The sequence below is a fragment of the Oryx dammah genome, unplaced genomic scaffold (genome assembly GCF_014754425.2).
Source record: "Oryx dammah isolate SB20612 unplaced genomic scaffold, SCBI_Odam_1.1 HiC_scaffold_21, whole genome shotgun sequence".
Classification (NCBI taxonomy): domain Eukaryota; kingdom Metazoa; phylum Chordata; class Mammalia; order Artiodactyla; family Bovidae; genus Oryx; species Oryx dammah.
In genome coordinates this window covers 30,366,172-30,387,225 of record NW_024070205.1, presented here as the reverse complement: position 1 = coordinate 30,387,225, position 21,054 = coordinate 30,366,172, and the positions used below count along the sequence as shown (strand labels likewise).

Sequence of the window (21,054 nt, the reverse complement as noted above, 5' to 3'; positions counted from 1 at the left end):
AGGATCAGGGTCTTTTCTAATGAGTTAGTTCTTCGAATTAGATGGCCAAAGTATTGGAGCTTCAGCTTCAGCTTCAGCATCAGTCCTTCCAATGAATATTCAGAATTGATTTCCTTTAAAACTGACTGATTTGAGCTCCTTGCACTCCAAGGGACTCTCAAGAGTCTTCTCCAACACCACGGTTCAAAAGCATTAATTCTTTGGCACTCAGCATTCTTTAGCGTGTTGTATAGATCATTTCATTAGATTATGGAACTTATCTCCTATTCCTAATTTTCTCAGAGTGTTTATCATGAATAGATAGTCCATTTTTAAACAACTTTTCTGCCTCTACTGAAATTACCATGTGATCTTTCTTCTGTATTCAGTTATCATAGAGATTAACATTGATTTGATTTTTAAATGTTACACCACACTTGTATTCCTTGAGTAAATCTAATTTGGCTGTGTTGCATTATAATTTTATACTGGTATGGATGAATTCTAATTGCATTTTTATGATTTTTTTTTGATGTTTTGATGTGAACCATTTTTTAAAGTCTTTATTGAACACACTACAATATTGCTTCTGTTATATGCTTTGATTCCTTGGCCAGGAAGCATGTGGGATCTTCACTCCCCAACCAGGGTTTGAATCCACACCCCCTGCTTCCAAAGGCAAAGTCGCAACCACTGGACTGCCTGGCAGGTCCCTGGCCTATTGTTTTCTTTTCTTGTAATATCCCTATTTGATATTAAGATTATTCTTCATCTCATAAATCAAGTTGAAACAATTTTTCCTTTTTCCCTTCTCTGAAAAGTTTGAGTAAAATTGACAGTATGTCTTCCTTAAATGTCAGTATCTACCGGAAAAGCCAGATAAGTCTGGAAAATTCTATGTGAAAATATTTTAATTAAATATCCAGTTTACTACCTTTGTATGTCTTTGGGCTTCCCAGGTGGCTCAATGGTAAAGAATCCATCTGCCAATGTAGGAGACGCCAGAGACATGGGTTCAATCCCTGGTTTGGGAATATCCCCTGGGATAGGAAATGGCAACCCACTCCAGTATTCTTGCCTGGAAAATTTCATCGACAGAGGAGCCTGGCAGACTCTAGTCCATGGGCTACAAATAGTCAGGCGCAACTGAGCACACACACATCCTGATTATTACACATAAAACTTTTTTCTATTTCTCCTTTTGTCTTTGCTAAGTGCGTTTTTCCAGGAATTCTTCCATTTTACTTGAGTTTTCAAATATATGGCATAATCTCTTCTCACAACGTTTAGGCTTGCAATAATGTCATCCACGTTTTTCCTGATTCTGATTACCTGCACCTTCTCCCTGAAAACATGAACATGTTAGTCAGTTGTGTCCGACTCTTTGCAACCCCAAGGACTGTAGCTCTTCTGTCCATGGAATTCTCCAGGCAAGAATACTGGAGTGGGTTGCCATTCCCTTTTTCAGGGAATCTTCCTGACCCAGGGATCAAACCCAGGTCTCCCTCAATGCAGACAGATTCTTTACCATCTGAGCCACCAAGAAACCCACCTTCTCCACCAGAATATTCTCTGGTAGGGGTGGGTTTCTTGGATGCCTAAGAAATGTGTCTACCTTTCCACCTCCCCTTCTTTCTCCCCATCCCTCTGTCCCCAGGGATTTAACTGGACTCTCTTCATACAATCCGTGCTATCCTCTGTCAAAATCGATCTGCTGCCTAATGAAGAAGTGGTGGTCTATGGCATCCCCTACCTCCAGAATCTTGAAGGCATCATCGATGTCTACTCACCCAGGTAGGGCCAAGGAAGGCCCCAAGAGGCCTCAGCATCTTCCCCCCTCCCCACTCTCTCCTCCTCCCTAACATCTCCTCCTCTCAGGAAAGGACCCAATAAAGCATCACTCTGAGGCGTGAGCAACATGATGGGGGTAAATGCTCGTAGCCAATGGAACTTTACCTTAGAGATGCAAACCCCTCCTTGAGGCATCCAGGGGCAGGCAGGATGTATGTGGGGGTCGTCTTGGATGTTTCCTCTGCTACCCTGAACTCTCTGCTTGGTGTGGAGCCTGCTGTCCAAGGGCCGGAAACCTCATCCTCTCCCTGGGCAAGCACCACCCACCTGTTCCATCCGCTTCCCTGTGCCTCCTACCCTAGGACCATGCAGAACTACCTGATTTGGCGCCTGGTGCTGGACCGCATCAGCAGCCTGAGCCAGCGGTTTAAGGAAGCGCGTGCAAGCTACCGCAAGGTGAGTGACACCCCACCCCCCGTGGCTCTCCCCATATGCCGAACCTGGCCTGCTGCTTGTCCCTTTATGACACTGACCACCTGCCATGGCCCGAGCACCAAAGTCCACCCTGGGGTCAGAGCCACGATTGAGGCTGATGAGGCACTGGTCCTCTTGGACCAGCTGAACAAACCTTGATCTGCTCTTTAAAACCAGCAAGTAAGATGCAAAGGGAGGGGATAAGGGCAGGGAGGGCCTCTCCATTAGACAGTAGAGACCTTCAAGGAAGATGACCCAGGCATGAAAAGACTGCAGCCAGATTCCCCAGGAACAGAAACAGCCAGTGCAGAGGTCTTGGGGCAGCAACCCCAGGCTCACATGGGGGAAGGAGGGAGATGAGGTGGGGGACCGGCAAAGGTGGGGGACCGGCAATTGTGGGCCAGAGCAGCTCTCAGTTTCCACAGGCACTGAGAGCCCCAGGGGTGTTAAGAGTGGTAGCCAGGTTGGGGCAGCCAAGCTGGAGACACTAGCAGCCAAGCTGGGGAAGAGAGTGGAGTCTGAAGCTCAGTGGAGAGAGACTGAGTCAGAGTGCTTTTGGGTCAGGAGACCCCACAGCCCTGAAGTGTGGGGCCAGATGCGGGGCCAGAGCTCCAGGCTGGCTGGGACTCAGGTTCGGAAATCTGATGGGGGAAACATTTCCATCTTGTGCTCTGTCTCCCCAAGGACAGCAAACATTCTCACCACCACTTTGGAGATTGGAAAAGTATAGTCAGGCAGTTCCCTGGTAGCTTAGATGGTAAAGAATTTGCCCGCAATGTGGGATACCCAGGTTCAGTCCCTGGGTCAGGAAGATTCCCCTGGAGAAGGGAATGGCAACCCACTCCAGTATTCTTGCCAGGAGAATCCCATGGACAGAGGAGCCTGGTGGGCTATGCCCTGTGTCCCCAAGGACCACAAGCATTCTCATCGTCACTTTGGACATGGGAAAACAGAGCCCCAGGCAGCTGGCGGCTCATGGTTGAGCTAGACAAGGCCCCCAAGGTCAACGCCACCCTGTGCTTTGGGTGGGGCTGGACTCCTGGAGAGCAAATAGTCAGGCCAGGGATAGGGGACAAGGGAGAGCCCCCAGCCTCCATGGGCCGGCCTGTGCTGGGAGCCCCACCCTCCAAGCCACACACCCTGTCTTCCCACCCCTGGGGGTCAGGATTCAAAGGAAGTGTCTGAGTTTCCCCATGTACCCCACTGGTCCCTGGGCACCCTGGGGCCAAGGCCAGGGGAGTAGGTGTTGGTAAAGATGATGATGATGTGAACCATGCCAGGCACTCTATGGCACGACGGTGGAGGAGGTTCGCTGGCGAGAGTGCGTCAGCTACGTCAACAGCAACATGGAGAGCGCCGTGGGCTCACTCTATGTCAAGGAGGCCTTCCCTGGTGACAGCAAGCACGTGGTGGGCGCTCCACAACCCGACCTGGGCCTGGTTCAACCTCCCTGCAGGGACCTCCTGGCCCCTGGTCAGGGGGTCCTGCTTGTCCAGCAGCGCCTATGCATACTGGGGAGCACGTGTTTGCCCCAGTGCCCTGTCACACATGGGGATTAGGGGAAGTTGTGCCCCCCATAGGACCGTCAGCCCCACCCCCAGCCCTGCTGGCCTGCCTGAGAGTGGGGACAAGTTGTACAAGGCATGAGTCCAGGGCCCGGCAAGCCATAGGCCCACCCCAGACAAAGTGCAGCCACGGAGACCCTGCCCAGGAGGTCGGAAGGTCCACCCTGGACAAAGTACCCAGGGGGTTGGATCCCACCCCAAATCCCCTCCACATTTGGAGGTACCAGCCCCCTGCAGAGACCCAGTGCTGGCGCCCCTAGGCACCAGGGCCATGCACTCCTGCAGGTCAAAGAGCTCATTGACAAGGTGCGGGCAGTGTTCGTGGACACTCTGGATGAACTGAGCTGGATGGACGAGTCATCCAAGAAGAAGGCCCAGGAGAAGGTGGGAAGGAGGCCAGGGAAGGGCGGCCCCAGTGTGAGGGCCATGGGGTGACCATTACCACACCCACTTCAGAGAGAGGGCAATGAGCAGGGGTGGGGGTGCGGCTCGCTTGGGAAGGGGCTTTGTACAGAAATGAGGAACCCCCAGCAAGGGGGGCGGCGGCCACAGCTGCAAGGAGCAGGGGTCCCTCTGGGCCTATGTGACAGAAGGCAGTGTGGCAGCTCGGCCCTACCCCCACCTCAGACCCCAGCTGGCAGCTGGATGAAGGTCAGTAGTGAAGGTCGGTATCCAGTCAAGCCCTTCCACATTCTGTCCCCATTAGCCTCCCCTCAATCTGCAAGGAAAGCCAAGTCCCTTAGCCCCTGACCCAAATGGTGGGGACAGAACCAGGATGCCCATGGCAGGGTGGGCATGGATTGGACCCCTCTCCTCCCCAGGCCATGAACATCCGGGAGCAGATCGGGTACCCTGACTACATCCTGGAGGAGGGGAACAAACATCTGGATGAGGAGTATTCCAACGTGCGCATTCCAATGGGGCCCCCCAGTCCACCCCCAGGCCAGGGGCCCTCGAGAGCCCCACCTGTCCCCTCACCCAGCCCAACCTGCCCCTGAACCAGCCCAGGGGACCTTCAGCCCTCAACTCCCAGGGGTGGACCCCTCATCTGGCCATGTGCCAGGACTCCAGCATCACCTTCTGTTACCAGTGGGGAAACTGAGGCCAGGAGGGTCTCGGATCTTGCCCAGTAAACACAGAGCCAAGGTTAGCCCTTAGTCCACCTGTACCCAGAGCCTGTGAGCCACGTGCAGGACTGCCTGGCGAGTCCTGAGGCCAGTCTGCAGCTGTCCTTGACCTCCCTTCCCCACCAGCCTCTTGAGGACCCCGCACACATGTCCAGAAATGACCACCTCTCTCCTATAGCTGAACTTCTCAGAGCACCTGTACTTTGAGAATGGACTGCAGAATCTGAAGGCTGGCGCCCAGCGGAGCCTCAAGAAGCTTAGGGAGAAGGTGGACCAGAACCTGTGAGTAGGGATGGTGTGGGGTGGGGGATGGACCAGGCACCAGGCCAGCTAGGGAGGGCAGTGGTCTGACTCCAAGCCCCTTGTGCCTGCCCTCTGTTTGTGGGGCTCCAGGAAGAAACCAGGTGTTCAGACTGGCCCAGACCCAGCCCTGGCCGTTGGCAGTGCTGGACCCATGACGTGACCACTGTGCACACGTCAGAGTGGGCTTTGGTCAGCCAAGTAGAGGAGCCTGGAGTTAAGGCCCAGGAGAACTGGGCTCTGAACGATGCACCTGTCTTCCACAGCTGGATCATCGGGGCTGCCGTGGTGAATGCCTTCTACTCTCCAAACCGAAACCAGATTGGTATGCTCCCTCTCCACCTTGCTTCTCTAGTCCTGCCCTTCCCCCTTCTGAGCCTTGGTTTTTTGCCTCTGTAAAATGGGGGTGGGTGGGTCATAACCTCTACCTCCCCGGCCGTGGGGTTAAATGGCAGGACCCCTCGATGTGCCTGCCCAGAGCCTGGCACACAGGTGTGCTCACCTAAAGCTTACTCTATCTCCCCCCACCCCCTACCCCCCACAGTGTTCCCTGCCGGGATCCTCCAGCCCCCTTTTTTCAGCAAGGAGCAGCCTCAAGCCTTGAACTTCGGGGGCATCGGGATGGTGATCGGGCACGAGATCACCCACGGCTTTGACGATAATGGTGGGGGCCTGCCTGGGGTGCCGAGCCACACCTCCAGTCACACACTCACTCCTCCCACCACTGCCTGGGGGACCCCCCCCCAACTTGCTTCCAGGGGCCTCAAGCTGCTACCCAGGGAGGCTGGCCTTCCCCTAGGGCTGGTCCACCCAGATCTTCTGAGGGCAGCCCCGGGCCCCCAGGGTCCATGTGCTCCCTCCCCTGGGGTCTGGAAAGTTTGGACATCACAGCAAGGGTCACTAGTCCCAGGGTCACTAGTCACTAGTCTCCTGAGAGAGACCCCAGGCCCTGACCTTGGGGGTGGCGTGGATGCCCCTGAAGCCTTCTGTCCCCCAGGGCCTGAGCAGCCCCGACCCGGGGCCCATTCTCAGCTCACGTGAGCTCCAGACACGGGGATTCCAGGAGGGCGCGGGGGCGAGGCTAGTGCTGGGCAGGCTGGGGATCATGGGTAGCCTACCCCTCCCCTACCTCCCTGTTCAGGCCGGAACTTTGACAAGAACGGGAACATGCTGGACTGGTGGAGCAACTTCTCCGCCCAGCACTTCAGGGAGCAGTCAGAGTGCATGGTCTACCAGTATGGCAACTACTCCTGGGACCTGGCTGATGACCAGAACGTGAGCGGCCACCCCTGGACCGTGCCACAGGCCTGGCCTGGGGGGGGCGGAGGTGGACAGCCCAGGCGCTCCCCCCGACCCTGTCTCCTGCCTGTAGGTGAATGGCTTCAGCACACTCGGGGAAAACATCGCCGACAATGGAGGGGTGCGGCAGGCATACAAGGTGGGTCCAAGTAGGGCTCCCCGGAGGAAGTGGGAGAAGGGAGTGGTCAGGCCCAGGCAGGTACAGACCTCTCAATGTGGCAGGGACTGTCCCCTGTCCAAGCCCAGGTGTATCCTGGGACCCTTCTTCATCTGACGGGGAGGCAGCAGAGCCCTGGGGGAGCCTGCTGGCCACAGGTGGGCAAGTACCATAACCACTTGGCCCTCACTTCACTCCACTCTTAGCTGAGGCCTCTGCACTCTGGGGAGACCACTGTCCATTGCCAAATCAGTGACAGTCACTGCACACCTTCCAGCCTCAGCGACACCCCTGCACTGACAGCCTTGGGCACTGGGTGTCAGGAGCTCGTTTGTGGGGCAGGCTGCCTGGGCAGTGAGCCCCCACAGAACCCAGCCAGGCTCTGTGCTCAGAAGCTCCACGCTGCAGAGGCAGGACCCCCCACAAGGGGAGGCCTGGGAGCCAGACCTCCATCCTGCCCCAAGCCAAGGAGCAGGAGTCCTGACCAGGCTGGTGCTGCCCCCGGGAGGGCAGGCCCTGGCCCAGCACCCATTTGGTGCCTGCAGGCTTACCTGAAGTGGGTGGCAGAAGGCGGCAAGGACCAGCAGCTGCCAGGCCTGGAACTGACCTACCAGCAACTGTTCTTCATCAACTATGCGCAGGTAGGAGTCAGTTCCCCACCCCCACCCTCCCCACTTGCCCCCACACCCACTGCTGGGAACTGGCTCCCACCTCCTACCCTTGGTGAGCCCTCACTACAGGGTGCCTCCAGGGACACTGTGGGCTGACAAGCTGGGCAGAACCGGAACTAATGGGTCAAGAGGGCTTCCTGGAGGGAAAGGATGTCAGGGGAGCTGGGTCTGGGGAAGATTCAGATATAGCTGTGGAGGGAAGGGGCAACCAGCTGCCTTCCCTCCCCCCACCCAAGGAGCAGGGGTCTTGGCAGAAGGAGACCACACTCCCTCACTGCCACAGCCCTAAGAGAGCCCCGCCTCCCCGGGCCCTTGTTGGGACGTGGCGGGCGACCCCTGCATCCCACCCCCGCCCCTTCCCCAGCTCTGCAGCCACGCCCCTCATGCGCCCACAGGTGTGGTGCGGATCCTACCGGCCAGAGTTCGCCATCCAGTCCATCAAGACTGACGTCCACAGTCCCCTGAAGTACAGGCAAGTGGCCCTGGCGTCCCCGCGCCCCGCGCCCAGGCCGGCGCTGTCTCAGGCCCCTCCGTCCACCCGCAGGGTGCTGGGCTCGCTGCAGAACCTGGGCGCCTTCGCAGACGCGTTCCACTGCGCGAATGGCTCCCCCATGCACCCAAAGGTGCGGTGCCGCGTCTGGTAGCCAAGGCCGCCGCGCTGCGCGGCCCACGCCCACCCGCCGCCCGAGGCGTCCCATCCGCACGGAGACAGTGCCGCCGGCGGGAACCCTGCAGCCAGCAGCCGACCCACCCGCGCCGAGCCCAGCCTCCGCACCGGGCCTGGACAGCAGCTGGCGCCTCAGATAACCAGAGGTGAGCGCCTTCCTGCCCGGAGCCGCCTCTGCGCCTGCCCGCGAGGGTCTACGCCGCCCACCGCAGCCCTGTAGACGCGGTTATCCGTCTTCCACCCGCTCTCCAAAGCGCGTCCTCCTCAGATGTCCACGAGCTTCAGACTTCAGCTAAGTAAACGCTTTAAAGAAGCGGCTGCCTTGTCTGTGTAGCAGGGCCCAGGGCGAGCCGCCAGGGTGACAGTACCCGAGAAAGTGCCCCCTCTCCCGCGGCACCTGCCACTGACTGCTGGAGCCGAGTGGGAACATGGCAGGGCACTCCTGACAGACCCCGGGGGTCCTTGTGCAGGACGCACAGCAGTGACCACGATGCCCCCAAATGCCCACCCATGCTGATGGTTCAGACAAGGCGAGGGGCTCCTGACTCAGGAAGGAACTAAGGTGGGGGATGGGGCAGAGGGGATGCAAGCTGCACCCCACCATCTGGATGTGGGGTTTTGTGTAACTGGAAGCCGGTGAGGGGTTAAAGTTTGTCAAGTGCCCTGAGTTTTAAATGACTACAGAGAGGGCTGGGTGAGGGGATTGGGTGGACAGGGAGAACAGCTAGAAGGCCCCTGTGGTTGTCCGGCCCAGACCAGGGGACACGGGGGAGTGGGGGGGGCTGCTGAGAAACTCATCTGGACTCAGATGAGAGCCCCTGAAGGCGGGCAGGACAGGAGTTCTGCTCTGTACCTGTCAACTTTGAGGTGCTGGTCACCCCCATGTGACGGCGCCTCAGGGAGCTAGACCTTCTCTAGGCAAGCCCCTTCCCCAGGAGGGCTTCCCTACAAGTCCCCGCTGCCCAGCAGTGCTCCCTAGAACCCAACTAGCTCCCACCAGATGTGAACTCTGACCCTGAGCCTTCCAGGTTGGGCTCCCACCTGGGGTGTTTCCTATCAGATGAAGCCCACCCCACCCTTGTCCCCCACACCCTGGGCCTATTTGCAGACCCCTGACATGCAGGCACCAAAGGCCCAGGGTCTCCAGAGAAACTGCCAGGGGCATGTCCACCACCAACAACCCACCAGGGAAAGTGACTCTCCTAGTGGGGAAAGTGAAGCCTCAGGACACACGACCACCCGCTGGCCTGGATGAAACCATCAGTGATCAAGGCCCCAGCTGCTGAGTGCAAGATTCAGAGGCAATGAAGAAACGCTGCCCAGAAACCGCAGTTTAATGCTCATCGCTGCTCACAGACCAGGGTACCCAGAGATTCTAGAGTCTGCTCACATCCAGCTCCCAATGTGCCCGGGGCAGGCGACACCTCCTGGGACCTTCACCTCGAGCATGCCTCTTCATCGCACTGTGAAGGCAGCAGGGGCCCCATCAGGCCAGCCATGCCCCTGGGGCCAAGAGCCACTCATCCCACCCTCCAGGGCCATAGACCCTCCAGGGGGAAAAGCATGCTGGACAGTCCCCTGCACGTGGGGCACAGAAGGTCGGCCACCAGAACCATGCTAATATGGGCTACAGTCACCTGGGACAACCCCAGCCCTCCTAGGCTGAGAGGACAGGCTACTCCTCTTCTCTGCAGCCCGAGTGACCCCCTGTCCTCCGGAGAGGCCCTGCTATGCCTGCCCATACAGCCACCCTGCCCCTGGCCTGTCACCACAAAGTGGGGCAGGCGACAGTGACATCCTGGGGCTGCCATGGGCATTGAATCACCTAAAGCCATCCAGGTCCAGCTCAAAGTCTGGCCACATTAAACGTGCAACCCTGGGGAGTTTGAGGGGGAGGCATTTAGTGAAGTACCTACCCCAGGCCTGGGCTCACCTGGGGCGGCTCGCTGAGGCCGACCTCTGCAGAGATGCCCAAGGCCTGCAGGATGCTCTTGGGCGGGGCGTAGTCACCCGGGGACTTCTGGACAAAGTGCAGCAGCACTTTATCACCACCTGCAGCAGGTGGGGGTGGGGGTGGAGTGGTCAGGGTGCCCCTGTGCAGCCACCACCCCACCTGGTTATGGAGATGCGTGAGCTGCTCTGGCCACACCCTGCCCAGCTAAGAGGACACTGAGAGCTGGGCCACACTGCAAAGAGGGAAACTGTGATTAACAAGCCAGAGGGAGGGAGAGAGGAAGGGTCAGGGCAGAGTCAAGTTCAGCGAGACCTTCCCACCTAAGCATGTGGCCCTGCGATCCCCACCCCGTGACCACACATTAACTCCTGACGCCCGTGCCCTAGCCCACCTTTGGCAACCACCAGCAACCCTCCACTCTGCAGCAGATCCCCGGACAAATTCCCCTGGATGCCGACAGCCTTGGCCTGGAGGAAGGGAGCAGCCCAGGTAAGTCCTAGACAGAAGCCCTGCACCCCAGCCCCATACAATCCTGGCCCTCACAAACCTTGGCGGCCACATCACGAACAGGCTTTCCCAGGGCAGCCAGCAGGATGCTCAAGCTGTTGTACCTGCCAAGACACAGCTGGCTCGTGCAGGCTCCGATTTTGCACCAAAGACTGGGCCCCAGAGCCTGCCCCCCACCCTGAATCCACAAGATGCACCCACCAGTTCCCACAAGCAAACCCCACCCCAACTCGCCAGGGGCTCAGGGCACATGGGGCAGCTAGGCCAGCAGCTGGCCCAGCCCCAGGAGCAGCAGCTGCCAGATCCACGGGGCCCCACAGAGGGTGTGGGGAGTGTGGACAGGGTGAGTCTGGGGATCTGGCTCAGCTGGCACCGCCAATCACACAAGGCAGCCAGCCTGTAGCAAGACACCCAAGGTGGTTGAGGGGCCCCTGACTGGTGCCCTAGGCCCAGGCCTCCGCTGCAGCCAGCTAGGGAGAAGTCCTGGGTGAGAAGCCTAACTTATAGCCCATAACAGACACAGGCACCCAAGAGAGAGCCTGGTAGGGCTGACTGGAGCAGTGGATCCCCCCCGAGTCCACTTGGCCAAGGAGAGGGTGGTAGGCAGAAGAAGAGGGGAGCAGTGAAGCCTGGAGCTCTCAGCTCACCGCTTGAAGCCCAGCTCCTTGTAAAACTGCTTGCTCTCGTCCAGGTAGAGCTCTGGAAAGCAAAGACCACAGTTGTGTGCCCCTGGATTGTCTTCCCTCCCCCACAACCCCCCACCCCGGGGGGCTCACTCTCCTTCATCTGGCCCTCTGTCCACCCTTGGTGCCCAGCTCAGCCACCCATGACCAGGAGAGGCAGAACAGGGCTGAGTGTCCCCACTGTTAAGAGGAAGGGCAGAGGCCCAGAGGGGATGGGGAAAAGGGAGGAGCAGGATGCTGTGAGGGCACATCACAGGTTGGAGAGAGAGGTGGGCCAGAGACGGGGGTGGGAGCCGGTGCAGTCTGGGCTCTAGGCCCAGCCACTCCTATTGGGCTTGTGGGGAAACATCCGAGGGAGTTCAGGATCAGGCTCCTGGGGAGGTGGGAGGCTGGCAGAGGACACAGTAAAGACTTTTGGTCTTGATTCCAGGCTAGAGTCACCACTGAGCCCTCCACAGTGGGAGGAACATCATGGCTGGGCAGGCAGGTAGGGGCCACAGCTGGAGGAGGCAGGGGAAGGGAAAGGGAGGAAGTATGAGGGGAGGGCAAGGGAGAGGATACAGGAGCATGTCAAAGCCGCTCCTGCAGAGAGAAGGGTCAGGGCTGGACAAGGAGGAGGCAGGCGAATGCCCTGAGTCTGAGGAGGAGAGGGGTCTCAGGGTGGTTGGGCAGTTGAGGGGCCGGTGCTGGGGGAGGAGGGTCGGGAGCGCAGGCACCTCCTGCGAAGTAGCCACCATCCAGGAACTCCTGCAGGCCCAGGGCCTCTGGCCCCACGCCCACCAGGCGCACGCCGTGCTGGTCCAGGAGCTCCTTGAGGTTGCTGAGGTCCCGGGCGATCCAGCGACACACCATGCAGCCGAAGCGCCGCAAGCCGGCCACCACGCACGCCTGCTCCTGCCACAGGCTCCGCAGCTCTACGGCCTGCGTGTGGGCGGGTAAGGAGCGCCGCCAGACCACGGCCTGCGAGCACGTCCACACCCCAAGCCCCGCGCCAGGGCCGCTCACGTCCAGCCAGAGCGCCTAGCTCCCCAACCCCCCCGCCCCCCGCCCAGACTCTGGACTCGGATGCCGCTGCTAGGTGCCGGGGCGCACCCACCTCCCTGAGCCCGCCCGGCCTCACCTCCCCGGTGACCGCGTGCTTCAGGACACACGCGCCAACGCGGGCAAGGTCCACCGTACTCATGGCGCCGGCCGCCCCAGATCTCAGCCGCGAGCCCGGGACCCCACCAGCCCTCTCCGCCTACGGTCCAGCGTACAAATCGCCTCCGCCGCGGGCAAGCCCCAGACGTCGCCCCGCCCCACCTTGCGCGTGCACTGACCCCGCTCTGCCCTGGGCACGCCCCCAGGCGTCGCCCCGCCCCACTTTGGGAGAGCGCTGGCCCGGCTCCGCCCTGCCCACCCCCCCACCCCCCACCCCCTACCCGGCTCCGCTCTGGCCCCGCCTACTGCAGCGGCTCGTATGCAAAATAGCCCCTGTATTTTGTGTCTACCGCCATACCAGCCTGAACGCGCCCGATCTCTTCGGATCTCTTCCGGATTAAGCAGGGTCGGGCCTGCTTAGTACTTATCAGTGCTTAGATTTTGTATATGCGTGAGCCCGCCAGCCAAAGGTGCTGCTGGTAACGCGGGCGGAGCTTTGCAACCGGGCCGCAGGCACGCGGCGCGCCGGGACACAGAGTGCAGCGCCCTGCCCGGAGCAGCGGGCTCGATCCTGGTGTGCGGGAAGATAAGGGCAAGAGCGGCCAGGGTCCTGGGATCCCGGTGGGGTCCCATCTGGTGGAGGACCCCGAGGGTAGCCCGAGGGCCTAGCTTTTCCGTGGTCTAACAAGACCAAGATAAAACGTATCTTGAAAGTCCATGATAGTGCAGCGTTTTCTGAGTTACACGTCCGTGTTGGCTTTCATCATAAAGTACTGTCCATTATCATGCCAGCTAAGCATCTGCTTTAACTCCCAAACTTTGGGTAAAATAGACCTGAAAGAAACAACAGCAGTTTGCTAGGCGCCTTGTGAATTTGTCATTCCTCGCGACAGCCTTGCGACGCCTTCCAGTATCGCTCAGTTTTAGCAGCGAGGGCCCTTAGCACGGAGGGTGAGAGGTGGAGCCAAGGCAAGCCGGACAGCGGAGTCTCACCTGGGTGTCCCCTGACCCCCACGGAGAGTCTGGGGTTTCTGGCGGCTCCAGGCCCCAGACTCGGCTGGAGAAGGAAGCAACAGCCAGCAGCCCACCTGGGGTTTGGGAAGAGGGACGCCCCCTCTTGCTACCTCACTGTATTCCACAGGGCTCCCAGTAGGGGGAACACGAAGGCCCAAGATGGCTGCTGTTGCCTCCAACCTGCCGCTGGGCCTGGAAGGATGAGGGTGCTGGAGAGGCTGGAAGTCCAAAATTGAGTTACTGTGTCAAAAAGAGAAGGATTTCATTTCCTGGGTATTGAAGGCAGGAAGAAAAGGCCATGCAGAGACTAACAGCGGCAGGGAGCCCCTTGTCCACCAGGGAAGGAGAAACAACAGGAAATGTCACAGATCCCGAATCCAGGTGTGCAACCCGGGAGGCTATGGTACCTCAGGGGTCTGTGGGCATCGGGCACCCAGGTGCCATGGGTGTTGCTCCACACCCCACCTCTCGTCTCTCCAGGGTGCAGCAGCCCTTCTGAGACGGAAGCAAGCCCTGGGACCAACAGCACAACGGCATAGGACACGTTCCTCCTGGAGCGTTTATTGTCTGGGACTTGGCATGATACACTGGCCAGGCCTGAAAACCAGAAAGCCACCCGGTGAGCAAAGCTGTGGGCCATCTGGGCTCAGGTCCCCAGGAGTTACAGCCCAGAGACCTTCCAAGCTCCATCCCTTAGACCCAGAGGAGGCAGACCCCAAGAGTCCCCCCTAGTATTCCTTGCCCCTTGGGAATGTGGACCTCCCAAGGAGCCAGAGCCACTGTGTCATGGGGTCTCTCAATGGCAAGGGGGACAGGATGTGGAAGCCTCTGCCCAGGGAGCTTTCTGCCTCCCTGATGCCCACTCACTGCCATGGACTTCGAGCTCCTGTCCACCCTGAGGGGGCAGCGGGGGCACAGGGCAGGCTGTAAGCAGCTGGGAGAGGCACTGGGATAAAGGTGAAGCAGTCCTGTGAACAGGGCTGTGTCCCCACCAAGAGCCCAGGTGTGCTTCACTCCTTTATCGGTTTGTTCATTTATTCCCTTTTCCTCTTTCCTGTCCTGTCCTGGGTTCCTCGTCTGTGCCAGATCCCAGCTGGACACCAGGATCTGGGCTGCGTAGACCCAGCTCTGGCTTTAAGAAGCCCCATGCACACCCGAAGAGGAGCAGATTCTCAGCAATGATAGCCAAATTAGGGAGGTCAGCAGTCATCTTAGGGTGTGTCAGCATATCCTTGCTATGTCCTCACCCTGGGTCACCCTGGTTCCAGGCTCCAAGTAGGCCAGCCAGACAGCACCCAATGTCCTCCTTGAAAGGTGGGGGGACCCTCCTCGCTGAAGTGCTGACCCACTACTCTGTCTGATGGTCAGATTGGGGCAGGGTTTGGCAGTGAGGAAGTGGGCAGGGTTGCCCCTGTATCTCTTCATGTGCCCTGGGCCTTTGGGGGTCAGGCTGGCAAGCAGCCCTGTCCCCCTGGCCTCACCTGTCTCTGAAAGGGTCAGTTTCTTGGGGAGGGGCCCCCATCTTTGCTTGGCCCCTCCTGACAGATGTATCTGTTTCACAGGAAACCCATCAGAGAGAGAGTCTCTCTCGAGGTGATAATGCCTGTCCTCCCAACTCAGGTGATGCTACTAGGATGGGCAGAAGCTCCCAGGCCTCTGGTGCTCTTGGGCCCTTTGTCTACAGCCCTGCCTGCAAACCTTGAAAAGAGAGACCCAACTCCTCCCTTGGAAATAGGGGCCCTGAGGGCCCCTGGGGGCTGGAACTGGGCCGAGCCTAATGAATGTATCCCGCAGGATAAAAAGTGGACACGCCTCCCCAGGAGCTGCAAGCCCTGCTGGATGTCACTGCAGGGGCTGTGGAGGACACAGCAACCGAGGTCACTGGGAGGGACTGACCTGCTGACAAAGGGACCAGGACGCAGATGCCTGAGGTATCTCTGATCGTGCCTGCTGGAGGCTTCAGGTCACCCAGGCCCAAGTGTAGAGGCAAGAGGAGCTGGTGGGACCCCTCCTGAGCTTGCTTCAGACTCCACCCTGCAGAGAAAGGGGCTACTACTCAAAGGGTTTGCCCCCACCACCACCCACCTCCCCATCAGCCACAGGCAGCCTGAGCCCTCCCCTCACCCCTGAGCAGCGCAAACACTGAGCCAGCCCTGTGAGGCGGCAGCCACCAGCCCCTCGTGGCACCACATCCCCCTATTCCCCCGCCCCCTGAGCCCCAGTTCATCCAGAGGACAGGCCTGTGGGCCCTCCCTCCTGGGGCTGGACTGGACGGGATGGGCATGAATGCAGCCTCATAGGGATATCACATTTGGAAGGGATTTCTAAACTAGAGTCATGTTCAGCTCCATTTCCTCTTTTGTTATGTTTTGTTTCTTTGTTTTGTTGGTTGGTTGGGTTTTGGCCACGAAGTTTGCAGGATCTTAGTTCCCCAGAAAAGGTGAAAGCTTTAGTCACTCAGTCATGTCCAACTCTTTAGGACCCCACGGACGGTAGCCCACCAGGCTCCTCTGGTGATTTAGTTGCTAAGTCGTGTCCGACTCTTGAGACCCCACGGACTGTAGCCTGCCAGGCTCCTCTGTCCATGGGATTTCTCAAGCAAGAATACTAGAGTGGGTTGCCATTTCCTCCTCCAGGAGATCTTCCCAACCCAAGGATCGAACCCACGTCTCCTGCATTGCAGGCAGATTCTTTACTGTTGAAGCCAACCGGGAAGCCCCCTTAGGTCTCTAACCAGGGCCTACAGCAGTGAAAGCCCTGAGTTCTAACCACTGGACAACCAGGGAATTCCCCTCTGTTATTGAGAGATATATTTGGGACTTCCCTAGGGGCTCAATGGTAAAGAATCTGCCTGCCAATGCAGGAGACACAGGTTCGATCCCTGGTCCAGGAAGATTCCACGTGCCGTGGAGCAGCTAAGCCTGCGTGCCACTGCTACTGAGCCCGCCCTCTAGAGCCTGGGAGCCACAGTCATGGAAGCCCTTGGGCCTAGAGCCCATGCTCCACCACTGCAATGAGAAGTCTGGGCTCTGCAACAAAGACTAGCCCCCCGCTCACCACAACCCAAGAAAGTCTGCGCGGCAACAAAGACCTAGCATGACCAAAACTTAATTAATTTTTTAAAAATATATTTGGGGGGAGATGATTTGAGATTCTATAAATCTGTTTCTCCTCAAACTTTCTGGGAAGTCATGAGAAGCAAGGACTTCTCATGACTCATTCCCAGCAATGAGCCTGCTCCAGGAGACATGTTGAGACTGTGTAAATATCCTATTTCACATCAAGCTCTTTATCCATTGATTTTCTTCCCTGAATAAGGCAGCTGGATAGCCTGAGGCTCATGTGCCCACAAGGGTCCCCACCCCACAGCTGGGCTCAGAGAGGCGGAGGCAATGGCCTGGACGACATGGTTAGTGGGCAGCTCTGGAAGTGAATGCAGGTCTATCTGACTTTCTGGCCCCCTTGCTGGGGTGGAGGGTGTCAGGTGGGGGTGGGGACGAGAGGAGGGAGCTGGAGGAAGGAGAACAGGATGTAGTGAGGAAGGAGAAATGGGAAAGGGGAGGGCAAGGAAGAGAGGAGAGTGAGACCTCAAGACCCAGAGTGGGAGAGAGACAGACCCAGAGGAGGAGTATGGAGAGAACCGTGTCAGGGATAGAAACTGTTGGAGCCGACGCCACAGACAGAGGGACAGACCTGGGAAGAGGAAGGTGGTGCAGAGTGGGGAGAGAGGACCCTCAGACTCCCTTACTGTGGCAGTCCCCCACCCCGACGCCCGGTGACCCCAGGCTCCCTCCAGAGTCTCTGAGCACGCAGGTCCGCTCGGGGGCCAGGGGATCAGCCTGTGGGGGTCCCGCTGCAGGAGAAGGGTCCTAACTTCCAGAACTTCCCTTATAGGACCCCTGGAGCCCTCCCCCAGCCCTGACCTCAGAACCACAGGAGGGGCAGCAGCACCCCCTCTGCATCCGCTCCACGGAAGGGCCATCATCCACCTCCAAGAAACCGGTACCTGCTGGCTCTGGCTCTCTCTGCTGGGGTGATGTGTGTGTGAGCCCAGGGTGCAGGTGACGTCTTCTAGATGCTGGCACACAATGGGGAGCGGCCAGGGTGAGGCCTGTGGGCTTTCTGCTGGGGGAGGGCCCTTACCTCCCAGGAACATGGGGCTAAGACCACGAGGACCACCTACTGGGTCTGGGGCTGGCACTCCTCCAGGGTCCTGTGAGGAGAGAAGATCCCAGGAGGGCAGTTTTCACAGCCTGTCCTACCACTCAGTGCCTGAGCAACAAGAGGGGCCCAAGGACCCAGGTCAGGAGGGGGCGCTGGGCTTGCCCCCTCAGGCTTGGGTCTACGGTCTGTTTCTCCAGAGGGTTTCAGGGCACTAGGCTGCTCTTGCGCTGCCCAGAGACCTGGGGATCAGGGTGCCCAGCCCCTCCGGCTCACCTCCCTCCTGAGACCTCTGGCCTCCTCTGCAGATGGCGCGGGGCGAGCCCCAGGACAGTCATCCCCATTCCTGCTATCACAGAAGTCGTCTTGGTGGCGGCCACATGTGGTACCCTCTGTGCTGAAGCACGTCTGCCTGGAATAAGGGTATTCGTCAGTTGGCAGCAGGATTTCGGGGTTAGGGTCAGCTTCCTACCTGGGTCACAGATGGCACTGCAGACCCTCAATCAGGCATTGAGGGGGATGGTGGACTTCCCCAGGGTGCAGGGAGCACACAGCATACCAGGAAACTCCCCCTAGGGCTGCTTCACCTGGTACCCTGCTGCCCAGGGGTCCAGGGCACTCAGGGCTGACAGGGCAGAAGGGAGCCCACCCACCACAGCCACCTGGATACTTCTGGCAGGTATGACCCACCCACAGGGACCTAAAGACACCTGAGCTCTTCCTGGCCCCACAGTGAGCCTGCTGGGGTATGTCAGATCATTCTGCGAGAATGTCAGGCCCTCCTGGGGCCTGGTTCTCTCACAGGGGCCGCTCTGAGCCCCAGGCTCTGGCCAAAAATGAAATGGCAGGTACCCAGGCCAGGTCCCCTGTGCAGTGTGGCTATGAGAATCTCAGGGGAAAGAAGGGGAGCCACAGGGGGTGCCCCTATCTGTGCCCCTGTCAGGCTTCATGGCGCTGCTGGTGGGCGCTGTGAATGGAGGTGCTCCTGGACTGGGAGGGGTGGGGTATCTGCCCTCAGCCCATAGTGCTGACCCCCAGAAACAGCCCCTCAGAGGAGGTCCCCCCAGGGCTGCTCTCAGGCAGCACTCAGGCCCCATCTCCTCCTCTTTGCCCAGGATCATCGCCAGGGCATAGCGATGCAGGAGGAGAAGGTACAGCGCCTAAGGGAGATGGCACTGGACTCAGTCTCTATCTCTGTGAAATGGGGCAGCAGCCCTACTGCTGACCACGCTCTGTAGAAATGCCACAGTGGACCCAGGACCAGCTCCAGGAATTGCTGAGTATGACTACCCCGCTGAGGCCGCAGCCTCCCTGTGGCAGAGTGGGAACCCCACCCCCAGGGATCCCAAGGCCATCCAGGTTGGGCAGCCCATCAGCTTCCCTGCAGGCATGCGCTGGGCCTGGGGCTCAGCAGGCCCAGCAGGCAGGAGAGACAGACTGCTCTGGGCCAGAGGCTGGGAGAAGCCCTGCCGGGGTTCCTAGTTCCAGAGCTGGTTCTGCCTGGCCGTCAGGGGCCTCCCTGAGGAGTGACAACTGGACTGGCAGGGGAGCCACACTGGCCAGAAGAAGGTGGTCTCCACCCAGCTGCAGGAGCATCTGGGCTTATCACCCAGGACCGGCTGCCAGCTGGGGGTGGAGATGGGTGCCAGCCACAGGGCCCCACCCCAAAGCACATTCCAGCCAAGTGCCGCCAGGCCAGGGAGCGCCCTTACCTGCAGTGGGGTCACCTGAGACCCCTGAGTGGAGCTGTTGGGGAGGGGCCCACAGAGGGGTCTTCTGCTGAGGGTGGGTGTGGCTCTCCTGAGGTCAGGGGGACTGGGCACCAGCAACATGGGTCAGTCTAGGAGATCTGGATACTGGGGGACAGAGGCCAAGTGAGGTCAGGACAGGGACATGGCCCAGGCAGGGACTGGGGAGGGAGGGGGTCACTGGGGTGCACCCAAGGGGCAGGAGTGGGGACAGGGCTGGCTGGTGGAACAGGCAGAGGCTCAGGGGTCTCACCATGCTCCCACTGTCAGCCTTGGGCCCCGGGCACCAGAGTGGTAGACCCCCATCTCGCAGAGGCTCCATGCCCCCCCTCAGGACCCTTCAGATCCTGGCTGCAGTGCCCTGGAAAGCCACACAGGGGTCACCTGAGGCAGGAAGGGTTTGCTCCCCAGTCCCCAGTGTCCCCTGGGCCCACAGCTGCCAGGGGAGCAGGCCCCTCAGTGACAGCTCAGAGTCAGGTGCAGGCTATGCTCAGGGGAGAGGTGGGGAGACCAGTGTCAGGCTGGGAGGGGTGCAGCCTGTGTGGGTGGCAGGAGCTGACCAGGCCAAAGGAGGGAAAGTGAAAGTGAGTGTTAGTCACTCAGTCTGACTCTCTGCGACCCCATGGACTGTATCCCACCAGGCTCCTCTGTCCATGGGATTCTCCAGGCAAGAGTACTGAGTGGGTTGCCATGCCCTTCTCCAAGGGATCTTCCCAATCCAGGGATTGAACCCAGGTCTCCTGCATTGCAGAAGTTCTCTTTACTGATTGAGCCACATGGGGAGGGGCATGTAAGTGGAGAGGTGAGGCCCCCCACAATCACAGATCCTCCCTCTGCCTCACCCAGGGAACCAGCTTCCTGGCTGCTCCCTCATGCATTAGAGTTCCTATAGAAGCAGGTGACCCCCAAAGGTCATCTGCGCCTCCCCTTGCTCTGACCCCGTGAGAGCCCACCTGTTCCTCCCCACAACACTGAGCCCACCAAAGGAGCTCAGCTTGGCTTCCCTCTTACCTGTCTCAGACTCTGCAGAAACAGTAACCAGTCCTCCAGAGAAGCACCGGCAGCCCCCATGCAGTGTGCCCAGTACGTGTCCCCACCTCTGCCAGGTTGTGGTTCTGCCTGTTTACCCCATTTCCCTCAGCTCTGCAGAGGGTGGCTCCTTCCCGACCACCAGAGGACCCGTGAGTTGCAGCAGGGTGTACTGAGCCATCTCTGATGACTACAGGGGCTCCCCACTGTGTCCACCCCCACCTGTCTCTGGAAAAGGGCTAGACTGAACAGTTTTTCTCCACTTCACTGAAGGGGAGATGGGGCTTAGAAAGGGACAGGCCTTGCCCAGAGTCTCCCCTGCAACCCCAGCCAACTGTGCTCAGACCCGAACTCCGATCTTCCCATCCAGTGGGTCTTGGGGCTGTCCCCACCCAGACTTCTCAGCTCCTCAGCAGTCTTCAGATGGACAGGGAGTAGGCCTGGGGGCAGGGACCTCTGGGCTGCAGAAGGAGGGTGTGAGGAGCCCCGCCTTCCACAGAGCAGGATGCTGGGAGGGCAGGACTCCACGGGAAGATCACATCCCCAGGCTGCAGGCACATGGGTCAGCCAGTGTTGCCCAGATCTCCCCAGGCAGGAGTTCTAATGGTAGAACTGGCTAGCACCCACCACGTGCTCATGGTCACCACCTACTTCCATTTCCAGGGGAGCCTGAGGAGGAGAGCCTGGGATATGGCAGGGGTTCAGTCATGGGGGTGGGGCAGGGATTGACCACCTTCCTGTTCCGCAAAGCTTCCCAGGCAGAGCTGGCCCCCAGCCCGACCTCCAGC

At 59.2% G+C, this 21,054-nt stretch overlaps 2 protein-coding genes across 6 annotated transcripts in view; one reads left to right on the top strand and one right to left on the bottom strand.

Annotated features, from left to right (window-relative positions):
- Positions 1 to 8,007, top strand: part of MMEL1 (membrane metalloendopeptidase like 1) — a 35,188-nt gene extending 27,181 nt beyond the window's left edge. The window contains exons 11-23 of the mRNA XM_040264172.1: positions 1,637 to 1,773; positions 2,133 to 2,226; positions 3,525 to 3,653; positions 4,095 to 4,193; positions 4,631 to 4,714; positions 5,115 to 5,218; positions 5,503 to 5,561; positions 5,781 to 5,900; positions 6,378 to 6,511; positions 6,609 to 6,674; positions 7,238 to 7,333; positions 7,759 to 7,835; positions 7,908 to 8,007. Coding sequence (XP_040120106.1) covers positions 1,637 to 1,773; positions 2,133 to 2,226; positions 3,525 to 3,653; positions 4,095 to 4,193; positions 4,631 to 4,714; positions 5,115 to 5,218; positions 5,503 to 5,561; positions 5,781 to 5,900; positions 6,378 to 6,511; positions 6,609 to 6,674; positions 7,238 to 7,333; positions 7,759 to 7,835; positions 7,908 to 8,007 — 1,299 coding nt within the window. The remainder of the gene's footprint in view (positions 1 to 1,636; positions 1,774 to 2,132; positions 2,227 to 3,524; positions 3,654 to 4,094; positions 4,194 to 4,630; positions 4,715 to 5,114; positions 5,219 to 5,502; positions 5,562 to 5,780; positions 5,901 to 6,377; positions 6,512 to 6,608; positions 6,675 to 7,237; positions 7,334 to 7,758; positions 7,836 to 7,907) is intronic.
- Positions 1,071 to 12,535, bottom strand: PRXL2B (peroxiredoxin like 2B). 5 transcript variants are annotated; one of them, XM_040264174.1, is made up of 7 exons: positions 12,295 to 12,515; positions 11,891 to 12,095; positions 11,139 to 11,190; positions 10,532 to 10,595; positions 10,376 to 10,451; positions 9,964 to 10,082; positions 1,190 to 1,324 (listed from the first exon to the last, which is right to left on the bottom strand). In XM_040264174.1, exons 1-7 carry the CDS (start codon positions 12,355 to 12,357, stop codon positions 1,283 to 1,285), a joined length of 621 nt encoding a protein of 206 aa, XP_040120108.1. In that variant the 5' UTR covers positions 12,358 to 12,515; the 3' UTR covers positions 1,190 to 1,282. The 5 variants fall into 5 exon arrangements, 4 of the variants coding, with proteins under 4 accessions (XP_040120107.1, XP_040120108.1, XP_040120109.1 ...); XM_040264175.1 differs by lacking the exon at positions 1,190 to 1,324 and adding an exon at positions 9,342 to 9,493 and having other exon boundaries at positions 12,295 to 12,535; XM_040264173.1 differs by lacking the exon at positions 10,376 to 10,451 and having other exon boundaries at positions 1,071 to 1,324.
- Positions 12,536 to 21,054: the final 8,519 nt, after the last annotated feature.

Excerpts from the sequence above, each read along its gene's own strand:
- PRXL2B (XM_040264173.1), bottom strand. The coding sequence starts at position 12,357 with ATGAGTACGGTGGACCTTGCCCGCGTTGGCGCGTGTGTCCTGAAGCAC. Across the intron at positions 11,191-11,890 it reads TGGTGGCTACTTCGCAGGAG|AGCTCTACCTGGACGAGAGC; the intron begins GTGCCTGCGCTC and ends TTTGCTTTCCAG. Across the intron at positions 10,083-10,531 it reads TTCGTGATGTGGCCGCCAAG|GTGGTGATAAAGTGCTGCTG; the intron begins GTTTGTGAGGGC and ends CACCTGCTGCAG.